Raw genomic sequence first — 17,960 nt, forward strand, 5'->3', positions numbered from 1 at the left:
CCAAGCTCCAAATGTTCTCCAGGCTGAACTCTCACTTTGGAAAGGTTCACAGAGTTTTAATATTTCTGACCGACGGCAGTCAACTGAGAAAGGCAGAGACAGAACCAGTGGGAGATCAAGAGAGAGAGAGAGATCATGAGAGAGAGAGAGGTGGGTGAAATGTACCTGCAGTGAGTTGAGGAGGATGAAGATGTAGGCTATGATGATGGAGAAAGGCACGAGAACTCCACACAGCCAGGTCAGGCCTAAAATTGGCATCAAAACCAGCACTGCTTTTACCCCCGCCCTGTGAAACACAGCAGATCTCTGACTATCAGTGCATAAAGGTTATATCCAACACACACACACAGAAAAAAAATTTCTCGCAAACATTTTTTCTTAATCACCCTTTCAGGGTCCTGCCAATCTCCACGGTTACTGGGCAGCCTGGCAACTCTCGTGGTCATTCCATACCTGACAAGTGCTACTGCTTAGTCTCACATTGTGACAATTTCCACACTAAATCGCTTTTAATTCTGTTTAGTGTAAAATTACCATCCAGTTCAAGTGACTGCTAAAATGAACCAGCTGCGAGGAAAGTCGGCCTCTGCGGATGAAGGAAGCATGGTGTTTGATTTTCCCTCGTCGACGGCACGTTTGGCCACCGACTTTCAACGCCTGCATTGATATTTGCTCACACAGACCTACTGAGATTCACAGTTAAACTGCTTATACAGGCGGCCTTAATGTGTCACTTGCGTTTCAGATTCAGCACTTTCACTTGGCAGCTTAATTATTATGGTTGTTTACAATATCAAGAGGAAGCCAGAATATTTATAAGCCAATAAGACGGACTGCTGGGAAGAAGAAAAAACATTCAATCCACAAAGGGCAGAGCAGTGTTCAGTTAATTTAGGAGTTAATGTTAAACGTAAAATGTTCGCTAGCCTGCGAAGCTTATTGACACTCTTTTAACTACTATCAAAACTTAACAAAGTTCAATCATTTGATGGTAGTTTTGTAAAGAAAATCGATAAGGTCATAACCATAATTATTGAACATCATCAGTTCATCAGTTCATATTTGAACTTCATCAGTTAAGAAATGGCACCACCATGTGGAGACTGAAGACGGCTGAAATGATGAAAAGGTGCAAGTGGAAGAGATAGATCTGAGACAAGAGAATGAAACTTTACCTTATCTGTTCGGACACCTGTTCGATGGGACTACTGCTGTCTGCCATCATCAGAGATCTTCTCTTGGCTGTGGAGATGGTGATGAAAACCACACGTGTCAGCACCATCATGTTTACCTGCAGGATAATAAATAAATAAATAAATAAATAAATAAATAACTAGAAACTCTTCATTACACAAAATAATAATTAAAGGCTGGATAAAGCACACAAGGACTTGCATGTAATCAAATATAAGGCATACATATTATATTTCTAGTAGTTTCAATAGGCCAGACTGAACTGTGAATTTTAATCATGTAAGATGCATTTACCAAAACAAAACAAAAAAATTAGACAAGATGACAAACATCTTGAGATCTAATTGAGCTCAATTCTATTATGTGAATATTTGTCATATATCTATGCTATATTATATTGTCTCTATATACTACCATTTCATATACTACCAAAATCAGGAACTGTATAAAAGGAACACAAGAGAGCAACTGTAATTGTTTGATGAATGTAAATGTAAATGTAAATCTAGAGACAAAATACCCAGTCGCACCATAATGATAAAGATGACTGGGCCAACAAAACTCCATATGACTCCATTGTGTACACTGAGCCAGCAGTACTTGTCTGCTGAGTAGTCCCCTGAGGCCGAGGCCAGAGTAATGGAGACTATCAGGACAGGAAGACCTGGTGGAATAAACTCATTACTATGATTAGCACACACATATTAACATGAATATGTGAAAAAAAAATAAGTACACCCCATGGAAATTGTTGGCTTTTTTGACATATTTGGACAAGCAAACATTTGATCCTCTTTGAAATAGTGCCTCTTAATGATGTTAATATACCTGACCAAAACCACAAGGAAAATGAGCTTTTTCAATCATTTATTCAACAGAAATTTCAATAGATATTATATTTGTCCGTGGAAAATATAAGTACACCTCAGAAGCTAGTATTGCCTCCGTTAGTAGAAATAACTTCTTGTAGGCGCTTTGCACAATTATTCCCCAGGCTTGCTGGAATTTTTTAGCACTCTTCTATGCAATATTCTTTCAGTTGAATGATGTTTGAGGGTTTTCTAACATGTACTGCCCTTTTCAAACCCACCCCCCACAACATTTCAATGGGAGTCAAACTTGGGCTTTAACTAGCCATGCCTCCATTTCTTCTTTTTGAGCCATTCCTTGGTGGATTTGCTACTGTGCTTAGGATCATTATCCTGTTGAAAGGTCCACTTTTGGTTCAGCTGCAACTTTTGGACAGATGGCCTCACATTATCCTCAAGCATTCTTTGATATGATGCAAAATTCATAGGTGAATCAGTGAATGAAAGCTGTCCAGTCCCTGAGGAGGCGAAGCTACTCCAAAGCATAACATTTCCACCACCGTGCTTCACAGTTGGTATGAGGTGCTTCTCCTGAAATGCTGTCTTTGGTCTGTGCCAAACATGTATGCCCTTACTGTGGGCAAACAACTCTACCTTTGATTCGTCGGTCCAGAGCACATTATTCCAAAGGCCTGGTCTTTGCCTACATACTCGTTGGCAAACTATAGTCTTGCAAAGGCTTTTTCCTCGCACGCCTCCCATGCAGGTCAAATTTGTGCAATCTCTTCCTGATTATAGAAGCATGCACTTTGACAGCAACAGTTGCAAGACTGCAGATCCTGTGATGCAATTTTGGGGTTCTTGGAGACTTCTTTTTGCATCAGACGGTCTGCTCATGGGCTCAATTTGGTGGGACGGTCGGTCCTGGACACATTGGCAGTCGTTTAAAATCTTGTAGATTTTAAAATTAAAAGCCACTTGTAGATTATTTTCCTTACAGTGGAATTATGTATTTCAAATAATTTGGAGATCTTTTTAAATCGCTTGCCAGACACATAGGCATCCACAACATTTTTTTCTGAAGAGCTCTTTAGATCACACACCTCAATAGCAAAGGGAACACTAGAAATGAGAGGGGTATACATAAGACTGGTTCCACCTGCACTCCCTAAGCAGGTTCTAATCACTGCACCCAATCTTCAACACCTGATGCTAATTTTATGGATTTGAAGGTGTGATAAATGTATGACTGTACTTACTATTTCCATGTGACTGATCTGTTTGTTGTTAATTTAAATTGTGAAAATTACTACAAAATGTGTCATTTTATGTGTCATTTGACAGAGTGTATCAATTTTATTAATAGGCACTGTTTCACAGAGGATCAAATGTTTGTTTGTCCAAATATGTCAAAAAACACAACAGTTTCAATGGGATGTACTTGATTTTTCACATGACTGTATATACAGTATACTTAAATTATGCTTTTCTTTTGTTCTACTGTACTATACCAAATGTCCTGACTGTTTCATTGAAGGTTACACACTTGGTCACGAAGAAACTAATCTTAATATTTGCACTACTCAGCTGCACATGCTTTCCTGTTGCTACATATTTCCCACTTTGTTAGTCACCGGTAACATAAATTTCTGCAAAAATGCAAATGCATTAAAAGATATTGGTCTACTCACTAACCTGATCAATAGCACTTAATAAAAAAAAACATATAAAAGGTATCTATTGGATGAGGACGTCGGCCCTATTACCCCAGCCAATCAGGTAGTAGTATTTCATGTGGCGATCCTCGCTCATGTTAACAGTCACCACCTTGCTCCAGAGCAGCAACCCCTCCACCAACATCCAGCTAAACGCTGCCATGAAGAACAGATGGAGCAGAGCTGCTACCATTGTGCAGGCCACCTAAGGGCACAGGGTCACCAGGCAAGTGAGTTCAGAATGTAAAACAACCACATAGCAGTCACATGCCAGTTTAGTTTTCATAACAATTATGGCAGCAAGGCCACTACCAAGGACACGGGGGAACTGCTTGGGTTTATATGCTAGCTTTTATTCTACAAGAGCTTACTCTACAGCATAAAAACAACCAGATTTTTTTTTTAAAAAAGGACTGAATATTAATTTAGACATTACTGTACTATGTGGCTATAATTTTATTTATAGTCTTCCTTATAATTGCATTTAATTACAGTTATACCTTTTTATACACATGAACTGTGCCACTTAAGCATGAGTAATATTATGAAAAATGGATATTTGTGTGTCATTTGTGTGTATTTATTATTTTAGCATTCCACATACCTTATTATGAACGGCAGAGCCACTGCAGAGAAGGACTATTTGGGCAAAGGCCAGAGAGATGAACAGATTCTTGTGGATGGATGTCCTCTCTGATTTTGGAATACTACAATGGTGCAGAAAATGGTATTCATTTACACAGTTTAGCACGTCGTTTTCATTTTTAAAATAATTTCAGCAGACTAAATGTGCAGGAACTGATTAGGCACAAGCAGGCCATAAATCTTTTTTTCTGAAATCAACTTGCCCAATACTGATTAGCCTTTTCCCATGAGACCATTGTGTTTAATTAACTCCAGTGTAATGTTAACATAAAAACTCAGTTCTGAGCACTGTGTGTGTGTGTGATTAGGTGCTGAACACTAATTACCAGATTAGCAAGGTTCAATACTTCTTCTGCCTCAAAAAAACGACTAAGATTGACCACTGAATATGGCTCAGATCACTTACGGCCATAAATTCTTGACAAATGTAGGCCAAAGACTAAAAACGTGAGGCAACACTATAAATGTGACAATGGAAGTCAATGTTAAAACCTGAAGGAAATCTTTATATTCTATGTCTCCACTGTGTGAAATTAAGACGTTGCTGGTTTGTGGGGATCTAGAGAAAGCCACCCCAACAGACAACCACATACACATACACACACACACACACACATTTACAGGGGTACTGTTGTTGTGGCATCGTATCCTTGGAAACCACTTACTCTAGCACGGTAAGCAGCATCAAGGTCACCACGAGAGCACAGAGTGATGCTCCTGATCCTATAAATGTCAGCTTGCTCAGAACCATCGCCTCCTCTTCACTCCACTGCCGAGACAGAGAGGAAAGACAAATAAAAGTCTCTCCCACTCACTCTATCCATCAGATGTCTAGATCAAGTCCTGAGTAATAAACTAGATATTTCCTGCAGTTGCTTGTTCTGGATGTTGATTAAAGCGGTTTTTAGAATATATATATATATATATATATATATATATATATATATATATATATATATTATATATATATATTTTAATGGTCATTACAAAGTTTTGGTGAGCGATTTGCAACACCATGTCCACCTGTGATTCAACAGAAATGATTATTGATCAACATGTTCAATTACACAGTTTTATAATCGGCATTCCTAATGATGATTTGCAAGTTCTGCCAAATTCCCATTTCTTCTGTAAGCTAACAGAGACCTCTGCTGGACAGAGCTAGAAGGTATCAAACAGAAAAAAAGCATTCAGTGGTTTTGATTGATTAGACTAGTGTAGAGAAAGCCAATTTGTCTGAAATATCTAATCTAATTGAAATGATATAAACAAAAATAAATGGAGTGTATGTATTAACCCTTTACACTTCTAGGACCTGACAACATTCACATTAGATTCACTTTATTTACTGAATAATTAATTGCAGCTATGTAAAAAAAAAGAAAAGAAAACAGTAGGTTGTACAGTCATTTACTGGCAACCTGTAAAGTACAGTAACATTTACAGTAAACAACTGTAAAACGTATTTAGAGTAATATCATACATGATATATGTTTGAAATCGGTGTTGTAGACAAAAATATAATCATGCCGACATATTCATTTCTTTCATTCGAAAATTAACATTTTATTTACAAAAAAATATATTGTTTTAAACGGACGACTTGGCGAAAAATATTCTGAAAAGCAGTCGATGAGAGTGCAGCGTAGGTGGGAACTCCTTTAATACCGTTTAAAAAGATTAATCAAGAAATCGGTCGACAAAATGTCAAGAATACATTTCTGGAAATTCTAGCCAAGAAGAGTGTCTACTTTAAAATATTAAATTATTTAGATTTATTTTGGATTTTTTATCACAACATAATTCCCATAGTTCCATTTGTGTTACTCCAGAGTTTTGATGACTATTATTATTCTATAATATGGAAATAATAAAGAATGAGTGTGTCTAAACTTTTAACTGGTGGTGTACCTATAATGTAATTAATTTTGACATTTATTTTATTTATTTATTTCATTTTAACGCCATGTCAGCAACCAGGCTATTCACATGGCAAACAAATCTACGGCAATAAATATTCACGATATTAAATTAGTCACTTAAAATTTATACAAGATAAAAACTGTCAAATCTGCTCAGATGTTATTTTTATTTATTTTAATTTTTAAATATCTATTAAACAGGTCTCTGAATAAAAGCATTGTCTCAGAGTTCCAAAAGTTTAGTTCAGTGAAATGTACTTATAAGGGTCATAAGGGTTTGGCAATGTATACAGTACATATGGGGGGATCTTCACCAGTCATTAAAAACACGTATTAGTTTTGAATGGCCCAGTCGGAATCTAGTAAAAACTATATGATCATGTCTAGATTTAAAATTTTGAGTGTAATTTCTTTGGATCCTGGGGTTTATTTCGTAATATTTATTGCACTTATTCCATTCTGACTGCCACTTATTGGTGATATACAAAATTATTTTTTTAAACTTATATAAAAATAAAAGATATAATTTCAATAACATACCCTAGGCTCCATGTAATTCATGAGGATAGCAAAGTTGGTGGTGTGGTTGCAAAAGCAGGACGTGAGATTTGGTCCGGAGTACAACACTCTACAGCCTTTGTCTGACCAATCGCTCACACTGGGAGCTCTGAGAAACAGGGTATAAAAGTTATAAAAGACATTTGTTGGCACTACTTCCAGTAAGTTTTTGTCATTTACTTACACTGAACTGACATTCCAGAAAATACACAAAGGTGTGACCAGCTTGGAAGACTCCACCTGCAAGGAAAACAGATGTGTGATATCATGCTACAATCAACTAACTAATGTGGTGTTATATAACATTTCAGTGTTATATAACATTTCAATCTATAAATATTCATCTCTATTATGGAATATTCCACTGCAGAATTTAGTCACTAAAAGCTGTTTGGATCAAGGCTACATCTACAGTATATTCCAGACCTACTGGACGAATATAATCGTCCTGTCTAGGAATGTAACCAATATTGCTCAGAAATATTGGATTGGTATCGGTCTAGATTTGACATATTTTCTCATCCGATCTACTAATTTATATATTTTATGCTGTAAATATGTTGTGTATGTTGCACAGGTCTTACATGTGAACAGAATACACAAATTGCCTTAAAACTCACTGCTGTCATAGCCTCAGGAAAAGGCACTGGCTGATACTCTGAACTCCGATAGCTGAATTTTGTCAAAAATGGGGGGTAAAATGGGGATCGGTGCATCCCTAATCACGTCTCATCCTTAACCATGTTTTTGGGGTTTTTTTTGCACCACTAAAAGTCTTACAATGGTTGTTCAATGAATTCTCCGAGGGGAATGTTCCCTCTGTCTCTTTCATTTGTATTTTTAATTTGTTATTTTAACCTTAAGATCTTGGATTTACAAGTTCCTGTAAAAATAGAGCTTTTTTTCAGATTGGTATACAGATTGGTAGAGAATGGTACACAACAATGTTTGCAAAGTCTGGTTTACTTACATAATCACGTTTCCTGATTCGTGGTTGTTTGTATACACATAATAATATATATATGCATGTATGCATATAAAAAAGAGCAAATGTCCCAGGTACATCGGCTTCCCAGACTTAATTAACTGTAGTCCTAACATACAGCTAAAATTCATATCTCACATGTCCTATTATGAGGCTGAAAAGTGGCACATGCACAAGCAAACACATGTTCTGTTGAGATATAACACTGATATTCCATACCACTTTTACAGTAGACAAAGTATACTGCACAGACACTGGAATATTCTCTTCCCTCGACACATCTCGCACTGTGGCTGATATGACTGCTGTCGCCATGTGACCTGTCACAGATCTGAAAAACCAATATATTTATATTGAAAGTTTTTACCGCAATATACATTGATTCTAATTAATTCATTGAATCATTTTTTTTTACTTTTTTAAAATATTCTGCAATATTAAATGCTCCTACTCTCCACTCTCTGTGTACTTGTTTGTAAATGCTTCTGATTCAGTTCTGGACAGCACCTCCATCATGTGGCCGTAGTAAGTATGAATGAACATCACATTCTTGTGACCTGCAAACAACAAGTTTGTCAAGTGTGGCCACCAACATTCAAGTAGCATTATTGTTGATTACATTTCGAGAGTAACACTCAAGTACAGAAAAATATTTTTAAAGTGCAGATACTTATGTTTCATTAAAAGGAATTCAACCGAGTGCTCATCTGCGGTACAGTACCAAGAATCAGATTTTTGGAATATTCTAGATTTCAACACGGCAATCAAAATAACTGAAAAAAGCATGATGTGGTGGAACCTCTTTTACTGGCAGCAACTGTGACTAAACACTTTCTGTTTTGCTTGGCAGTTTGGAGGACTTTTTTGAAGTACAACAATCGTTTGCATGCATATTTTTGAAATGTCTTAAATAAATTTCATGTTTGGATATCAGGACTTACGGATTGAATCCTGTGTTTTGGATTGCTGTCACAGTACCTCCTTTGAGTTTCAGATCTCAAACCAGTGCTCTGCTGTATAATTCCAACATAGCATTTATTGGTTTTGTATTGACTGAGCTAGTCAGGCCCTGAGACAGCAAAGCTACATCACACTAACACAATATATGGCCAAAAGTATGTGGACACCTGCCCATCACACCTATATGTGGTTCTTCTCCAAACTGTTACCAAAAAGTCTGAAACACACAATTGTACAGAATGTCTTTGTATGCTGTAGCATTACAATTTCCCTTCACTGAAACTAAGAGGCCCAAACCTGCTCCAGCATGAGCAGTGCCCTTGTGCACAAAGCAAGCTCCGTGAAGACATGGCTGGAGTGTGAGAACTCGAGTGGCTTGCAGAGACCCCTGATCTCAACCACACTGATCACCTTTGATATTGGCTTCTCACCCGACATCAGCACCTGACCTCACTTATGCCCTTTTGGCTGAATGAACACAAATCCCCACAGCCATGCTCCAAATGCTACTGGAAAGCCTTCTCAGAAAGAAAAGTGCAGGTTATAATAACAGCACCATCTGGAATGGAATGTTCAACAGGCACCATGCTTGTGATTAGGTTTGGTGTTGGTATGTAGTGTTGTGTTTTCTACATAATGTGGTGTACATTTACCCAACACTTCAACTGAGCTTAGATTTGTTTAGCAAAGTGTGAACATTAAGAAATTTATTCTTTAATCTAATATGAACCCTGAACACTCTAACCACAAAGTATTATGGCGAAAAATATTAAATGGCACAAGTCTGAAATGAAATGTGTACTATAACAATATTTCTCACCTAGGGAGTAAAGTCTCTGGACCTCTGTCTCTGAAATGAGGATTTCCTCTTGGCTCCTGGAGTGATTAACATGTGTTGAGGGTTTATACACATTACTGCAGTTAGCACGAGATAATTCTCGTGGCTCCATAAGAACATCTACAAAAACAACCACACCCATGCCATCCAATCATTAGTATGTACTGTATACAGTGTATCCGTAAATTGTAACCTAGCAGCCAGTTATTTCAAAACTTTAAAAGACTTCTATAACTTTGGCATCCAAGTGCTCAATGAGCAATTATAGCAAATCATATCATAAATAACAAACAGGTGAAGAACATTTGAAAGTTCAGAATTATAAAGTTCTATGCAATAATGCAACGACCTTTCAAATATTTTAATGAATTACCATAGCCATTCCATATTCATAACATAAGCACATTTTGCAGATAGAACCTTATAATTCTCAGTATTGAATTTCTACCCTTTTGTCAAGGCAGCAAAATCATTCAAAATACTTTACCTATGTTTTTGGTTAAAAGTGCAAAGCTTTTCATGTCTGCGAAGATTTTATCAGCCAGAGCCCAAAGTATTTTTTCAATACTCTCGATAACCATAAATGGTCTAAGGTTGATCTGCAAAAAACACATTTAAGTATAGAACAGAAGTATTATATTATAAGTATTATATACATATTGACATTACACATTTATCTCACACCACTGAACATTGGAACATACACCCAATGGCTTCATATCCAACCATTGCCTGGCCAAGACAGGATCAATGAGTCCACTGGCAAGGATCAGGTAGCTGGAAGCCATGGACCTAAGGACTCCAGAAGGGACAGATGTTTTATTAACTTGAGAAGCTGCAGCCTGCTCAATGGTTTGAGTGAGGTGCAGCATGTCAGATGGTGTGATGATGTCTGGATCAGTCTCAATTGCCTTCAGAACAGATTGAGCAAGAGAACTCAGCCAATTCAATTCGTGCTCTGTGGATGAAGATGAATTATGGTCTTCCAACTCCTATGGAAAGAAAAATATTTAGCAGTCTTCAGAGTAAACATGATAAGGTAAACTCTGATAAGATAAAGATTTAAAAATGTATAAACAGCCATGCTAGAGTTGCCGTGTATCGCAGATATGGAAGCTCTCCTACTCACAGGGTTGGCATGAAGATCTCTGCTGATTTGTGTAAAAAATGGGGTATTGGGAAATTTGGATGTGCCAATGTCACCCAAGAGCTCTATGATCAAAACAAGAAATATAATCATTAGCATAGAAGTAATCAATTTACACACTAACCTAAACACAAAATAATCAATAAGCTGTGGATAGAGAATTTAACTTTAATAGACTCAAATTGAAGTAATCAACCAAAATATTTTGAGCAATAATGTTTGTGAAAGTTTCTGCAACTTTTAAAGTTTATTTATGTATAATCATTACCGTCACCACAATCCGTCATTTAAGTGATATTTCAGAAAACCTGTTTACTTGTAAGTTATTTAAAATGTAAATTAACACTTATGTTAGACATACAGTATATTTCTAGAATATTTTCCATAATCTCTTTAATGAAGGCTGTTTGTAAACTAAGCTCTAAATCTGTATTAGGTCTGTTCATGCTTTCAGAGCTGAGACTACATTTTTAGAGGGAGGAATGTATCATACAGTAAAGACTAACTCATGCCTCCTTAGAGATATGTATAGCCAGCCAAACGGTGCATCACAGCTGTTACATTATTGGGATTCATGCTCACAATCTTCAGATAATAGGGTAAACGCTTTTCTGTTGCCTCACTCAGGAGCAAAGATGCAGCTAGCTGCTAAGTTAGCTCTGTCCCATCTGTGGTGGCTTTTGAGGTATGTTTTGGGTCCTTGTCCTGTTCTAGAATCTCTTTTCTATCTTAAGCTTCCGTTTCTTCACTGACTGTGTCACATATGCTTCCAAAATTTGCTGATATTTACTGGAATGCATTCTTACATCTACCTGTGAAATGTTTCCTGTGTCACAGGCTGTTACACAACCCATAATAGATTCGTCCGCAGGCTTAACAGTTGGCAAGGTGTTCTTTTCATCAAATGCTGCTCCTTTTTTTCTCTCCAAGCATATCTTTGGTGATTGTAGCCAAAGAACTACAATTTTACTTCATCAAATGCCTCTTAAATGATGACATCACATATCTGATGACTCCTCCAAGTAGATCATGTTTGTGCAAGCAGTAGTAGAATAGTGCACCACCACTCCTGCCTCAGCTAAACCTTTCTTCACGCACTGTACTTAGTGTCATATGGAGGTCTTGCTTTGCTTTTTGGGTCAGCATATGGGCAGTTATACCTGAAAGTTTTCTCGCATTGATGTCCATTGTTCCCCTTAACCGCCATTTCTTAATGATATTTCAGACAGTGATAATTGTAAACTGTAAGTAATGTGATGTCCGTTTCTCCTCCTTTGTAGGCATCAATCTGCTTTATATTCAGATTCTCAGTCAGCTGCTTAGAGAAGCCCATAACTGGGGAGTGTTAACGCAAGGTTTGAAAAATCAGGGACTTTATTACACTCTGGAATTTTTATTACTAATGACAAATCTTGACCTGCCTAAAGAATACTAATGAGTCAATTAAGGCTTAACAAGTTAATTAAGTTCTGAGACTGTAATTGTTTGTTGCCATTTGCAGAATTTTTTAAAAATAGTTTGCTACAGGGCTTGCGTTTACTTCTTTGCACTTCAGAAAGCAATAAAATATGTAATTTGGCCAGGGGTGCCCAGACTTTTGCATACAAATGTATATGAGAACAGCTTCAGTTTGATGTTCTCTCATTTCTGTGTAAATCCATAGATTATTAATATTAGTCAATAAAGATTATTCTTATATTATTTGTTATTAGTGTGTAATACTTGGTTTGAATTTCTCTTTTTATAAGTGAAAATTAAAAAAAAAAAATTATTAATGGGATTTCAATTGCCTTTAGGCTTTATAAGTGAGTTTGGAGAAAACAGGTTTTCCGTTCTTTTCTCAGTATAAAGAAAGGTCAAAATTCTTGTCCATGCTAATCACACATAAGCTACAAATAATTTGTTACACAAAATGCCATTGTTTATGTGTACTATGTTTAACAGTGCATAGAGTTATTACCTTTATGAAATTGACATACACCTCCCCTTTGTGTATCACAGTTGACCCATGACCAGTCTCCACTGCCAGGGTGAAATGTTATGCAGTTCTCATTTTTTGGCATCTGGGAATGTTCTAAAGGAAACAGTGTAATACTGTGAACTTAAATCCAAGCAAAAGATTGAACTGGTTGGTCAGTTGCTCAGTGTTATATAAACATAATACAGATTATGAGTAAGAGAATGAGATGTAAGAGCCTGGAGTGTGTTCATCATGGGATGGGAATGCATTAGAGACCATGTTTGTTTTGAAGGGTGGTATTCTGAATTACAGCATGCATGATATATTTATGACCATTTAGGGCTGAGTTTCCCAGTTACAACTTGGCTCCGTCTATTTAATTATGACTTCGGAGCAGTAGAGAACCTCTGTAGTGGTGGAAATATTTACGCACAGTGACTTACAGTGGTGCTTGAAAGTTTGTTAAGCCCTTAGAATTTTCCATATTTCTGCATACATATGACCTAAAACATCCAGCAGATTTTCACACAAAGTAGATAAGGAGAACCCAATAAAACAAATGAGAAAAATGTATTCTGCTAGGTCATTTATTTATTGAGGAAAATGATCCAATATTACATATCTGTGAGTGGCAAAAGTATGTGAACCTTCACTTTCAGTATCTGGTGTGATCCTCTTGTGCAACAATAACTGCAACTAAACGTTTCTGGTAACTGTTGATCAGTCCTGCACATCGTCTTGGAGGAATTTTAGCCCATTCCTCAGTACAGAACAGCTTCCCCTCTGGGATGCTGGAGGGTTTCCTCACATGAACTGCTTGCTTCAGGTCTTTCCACATCATTTCTATTGGATTAAGGTCAGGACATTTTTCGGTCGAACGACTTGTGTGTTTAGGGTCGTTGTCTTGCTGCATGCCCCACTTTCTCTTGAGATTCAGTTCACGGTCAGATGTCCGAACATTTTCCTTTAGTATTCGTTGGTATAATTCAGAATTCATTGTTCTATCAATGATGGCGAGTCGTCCTGGCCCGGATGCAGCAAAACAGGGCCAAACCATGATACTACCACTATCATGTTTCACAGATGAGATAAGGTTCTTATGCTGGAATGCAGTGTTATTCTTTCTTCAAACATAATCTTTCCCATTTAAATAAAAAAGTTCAATTTTGGTTTCATCCGTCCACAAAACATTTTTACAATAGCCTTCTGGCTTGTCCGAGTGATGGTTCTGTGACCTTTTCCAGCCTGATGAGTATCAACAACTGTTTTTCTGAGGTCCTCAGAAATCTGCTTTGTTCATGCCATGATACACTTCCACAAACATGTGTTGTGAAGATCAACCTTTGATAGATCCTTTTCTTTGAATAAAACAGGGCGCTCACTCACACATGATTGTCATACCAATGATTGAAAACAACTGACTCTAATTTCACCTTCAAATTAACTGCTAATCCTGGAGGTTCATATACTTCTGCCACTTACAGATATGTAATATTGGATCATTTTCCTCAATAAATTAATGACAAAGTATAATATTTTGTGTCTCATTTGTTTAACTGAGATCTCTTTGTCTACATTTACTTGTGTGGACTTGTGTGAAAATCTGATGATGATTTAGGTCATATTTATGCAGATATATAGAACATTCTAAAGGGTTCACAAACTTTCAAGCACCACTGTACAAAAGACAGCAAGGAGTCCAGCATTTAATCCAATTTAAATGGACTCACAATGCCCAAAAACATCTCACCCAACAGCGCTTTACCTTGACACTGGATGTATCCCCATTGAGTCTGCAGAGAAGGTGTCATTTCCAACCGAGATCTGCCCCATCTAAAAAGCAGGCCAGAAGGAATGACTGAACACTCTTTTTCCATGGTTCGGATTTCACTGGCATCCAGCACCTGATCCCACATGTGCAGCTGGGTAATGCTGCCACAGAAGGCCTCGTCACTTTTGGAGGAGCTGCCAAACGCGTATTGTTCTTGGCCTATGATGAAAATGCCGCCGCCCCCAATGTAGCCTGATGAGTAGAGGGAAATACCACGTCTAACTTCCTGCCCATCCACTGAGATTGCCCACTTGCCACCATTTCCAGTCCAGCTCACACACACAGAATGCCAGGAGGCATCGTTGGCGAAGGCTGATAGGTAGGGGCCATGTTTACCGTGCACCAACAGAGCAAGCTGAACGGGTTGGTTTGGCATGACTCTGGCTCGGAGCTGGAACTCGTTAATGAAGGAGCGTATGGAATAAGAAAGCACAGTGGAAGGCCCATGGCAAGTAGGACTAAAATGAAGGCGAGCGCAAACAGTCACAGCAGCCATGTTTGAGAACTTGTGCAACAAACGAGCGGATTGAAGTTTGCGTCTGTCCAGGAATTTCAGGATTAAGGTACCTTGGAGAACAGATATGGCAGTGAATATTTGTTGGAAGTATTAATAGAGGGTATGCATTGACGTCACTTTCCCGCCGGAACACGCCCCTCTCGGCCGGACTAAGTGGCAAAACATCCAGCAAAATAATTGGTTTTAATAGGGGAAGTTGCGAAAGCGCTAATATAACTAACAATTATCAGCTTAAATAAAAGGCAGTTGGACTCGACAGTGACCCTTACAAGTTGCCGAAGAACCTGTGGTCCATGGACATTGGCATGTGGCCAGAAATTGGTTTCCCGACATTTATATGTACCTGAAGCTGAAGGCATACAAAAGCCTTGACACTTGGTCCTACTTCAAGATTTGTTGGAGAAATTAAAGTGACAAGAACACAAATAAACATTATTCATCATTACAGAATGAATACCACATGCCAAAAGAACTTACTCTGCTCGACTTAGTAAAAAAAGGCACTTTTTTGGCACTCTGTAAAATTCTTGTTGAATCTGTTAGCACAGTCGATCGCACAACAGCTTTTTCCCATTTTAGACGCGTTTTTTTCTGTGTTTTCACAGAATTCACGCTGTACGCTAATGCTGCTGCTCAGCCTTTTTGCCACTCACTGGGCGTGACCGCGGCGAGTTCCAGCTACAGTGACGTCACGGACATACCCTCTATAGTAATGTTATTTATGCATAATTTCAACAATTAAAGGGATAGTTCACCCAAAAATGAAAATTCTACAAATATTTCACAAAATATTTTCACTTCCGCATAGATCTCCAATGTGCGTTCATGAGAGAACCATGACGCATGCGTGTTGTAAAAAATGTCCATGAGAAAAAATGTCCGTGAGAGCAAATGAAAAAAATGCAAGTCCTCCTCTATGTAGAAATCTGCAGACATCTTTGTTACAAAGCTTGTTCTATGTGACTCAGTTTGTCTTCCTCTGCTGTAAACAGTGCAGCTCTTCTGGGTCCCATTGTATCGCGAGAGCAGACGTTCTCGCAAGAGCGGAGAATCGACGATATTTTATGAATAAAGACTTCATTTTAGTTTTTTTGAACACACAAAGCATTCGTATAGTTTCATAAAATTGGGATGAAACCACTGGAGTCATGTGGATTACTATTTCGACGCTTTTATGAGGTTTTTGGAGCTTGAAAGTTTTGGTTACATGGACTGTAAATGGAGGGACAGAAATGTCCCAGGTTTCATTAAAAATATCTTCATTTGTGTTCCGAAGATGAACGAAAGTCTTACGGGTTTGGAACGACATGAGGGTGAGTAATTGATGACAGAATTTTCATTTGTGGGTGAACTATCCCTTTAAGACCAAGAGTACAACAGGACATTAAGACTGTGTGTTCATTTTATTCCTTACATGAACAGGCAGAGACTAAAACATCCCCTATAGTTGGTTGTGACATTTTATACAATTTTTCCCTAATTTATTCCTAAATTAAGTCATAATTATAATGGTAATGACAAGCATAAGACAAACTGGCAGCTAAATTACAGTTTCGGAAGGGTTTTTTTGTGGTATTTTTCGGCACAATAACAATAGTGACGATATACATGAAGTCTCATATATACCCACGATATAGAAAATCAGGGAGTGTGGTATTTGGAGATCACCATTTATTTCAGGAGCTCTTCTTGCAATCCACACCGGCTCTGAAATGTTCAAGGACTGTAGAAAATCGGTCAGGTTTTGTTTCTCTGCAGCACTGCGTACGACTGCCAGGGATCCTGACCGCTGAATACACAACTCATTGACTGCATGCCAACGTAGCCTGGCTGGATGATACTCATAATAAACTTCCTCATTTCCCCATAAACTTTTGATTTCCACATTAAGGGCAAGAGCTGTCAAAAGAGATCACGTCATGTGGTGAAAACAGTTCCAACTTCAGCATCATGTTGCAAGTTTTTGTTTTTTTAGACGCACCCTGTCTATGAAACGTAACACAAGTATTAATTTGTTGGAGACGTTTATTGTTATGCATTGAGTAGTGAGAAGCAAGAGTGCATGTCTAGAATCAATACTATGAACAATCAGGCTTGATAGTGAATTTTCAATTGCATTTCTAAATGATAGAAGGCAATGGCAAATCTCTTTAAATGTTAATATTACCTTTTCCAATGCAGTGCTGAATCAACACCTATAAAGTACAAACAGCACATCATAAAGCCCTGGATAAAAAATATTTAAGCTTAAGCTTGAAAAGACAAATGTACTTACAATGACATTAGAGCAGAGAAGTTTCAGTAAGTGCATCCTGTAACCAATAAAGATGTGTAAATCAGACCACAATACACGTATTGTTTACAGTAGGCTATTTAGTGAACTTTTAAACAGAATTAGTGAAAACTTCAGTGTGATAAAGCCCTTGCTGTTTGCCTGCTCATTTCAAACCTTCAGCTGATAAACACAGTAAGTCTGTCCTCTTGGATAAACGGACAACTGCGTCCTACCTTTCAGGAGTTTCCCTCCGTGTGTGAAGCAAATAAGGTGGAGAAGTTTCCAGTTTTTAAAGTTCTTGTTCCCTGAAGTTTGGAAAACGCCGCAGTTGTCAGACACAGAAGAAACTCCTCGGAGGAGAAGGAGAGCTCATTAACATTAACACACCGTCGAGCTGGAGAGATGGCTGGAGCGCGTGCGTGCGCGCGCGCGCGTGCGCTAATCCCGCGCGTGAGGCTACGTATTTAAGATCAACAACATCAATAATAATAATAATAGTAATAATAATACTTTTTTATACGAAAACATACGGAATAAATAGCAGAAGTATTTACTAAGGTGGGATCCACTACTGAAAATTAAAAAAATAATAAATAAATAAATA

General features: G+C 37.7%; 1 protein-coding gene across 1 annotated transcript in view; it reads right to left on the reverse strand.

The window, feature by feature from the left end:
* LOC108270555 (adhesion G-protein coupled receptor D2) overlaps positions 1–17,755 on the reverse strand; it is a 68,535-nt gene extending 50,780 nt beyond the window's left edge. Inside the window, exons 1-20 of the mRNA XM_017477380.3 lie at positions 17,590–17,755; positions 17,357–17,393; positions 17,249–17,276; positions 16,750–16,980; positions 14,499–15,131; positions 12,734–12,847; positions 10,756–10,838; positions 10,331–10,618; positions 10,114–10,225; positions 9,609–9,746; positions 8,280–8,385; positions 8,048–8,159; positions 7,028–7,083; positions 6,826–6,952; positions 5,029–5,132; positions 4,323–4,425; positions 3,770–3,923; positions 1,725–1,858; positions 1,176–1,291; positions 166–286 (exon numbers count right to left, since the gene is read on the reverse strand). Coding sequence (XP_017332869.1) covers positions 166–286; positions 1,176–1,291; positions 1,725–1,858; positions 3,770–3,923; positions 4,323–4,425; positions 5,029–5,132; positions 6,826–6,952; positions 7,028–7,083; positions 8,048–8,159; positions 8,280–8,385; positions 9,609–9,746; positions 10,114–10,225; positions 10,331–10,618; positions 10,756–10,838; positions 12,734–12,847; positions 14,499–15,131; positions 16,750–16,980; positions 17,249–17,276; positions 17,357–17,392 — 2,796 coding nt within the window. The 5' untranslated portion in view covers position 17,393; positions 17,590–17,755. The remainder of the gene's footprint in view (positions 1–165; positions 287–1,175; positions 1,292–1,724; positions 1,859–3,769; positions 3,924–4,322; positions 4,426–5,028; positions 5,133–6,825; positions 6,953–7,027; positions 7,084–8,047; positions 8,160–8,279; positions 8,386–9,608; positions 9,747–10,113; positions 10,226–10,330; positions 10,619–10,755; positions 10,839–12,733; positions 12,848–14,498; positions 15,132–16,749; positions 16,981–17,248; positions 17,277–17,356; positions 17,394–17,589) is intronic.
* Between the last annotated feature and the right edge of the window lie 205 nt (positions 17,756–17,960).

This window comes from Ictalurus punctatus, chromosome 10 (genome assembly GCF_001660625.3).
Source record: "Ictalurus punctatus breed USDA103 chromosome 10, Coco_2.0, whole genome shotgun sequence".
In the NCBI taxonomy this organism is placed as follows: domain Eukaryota; kingdom Metazoa; phylum Chordata; class Actinopteri; order Siluriformes; family Ictaluridae; genus Ictalurus; species Ictalurus punctatus.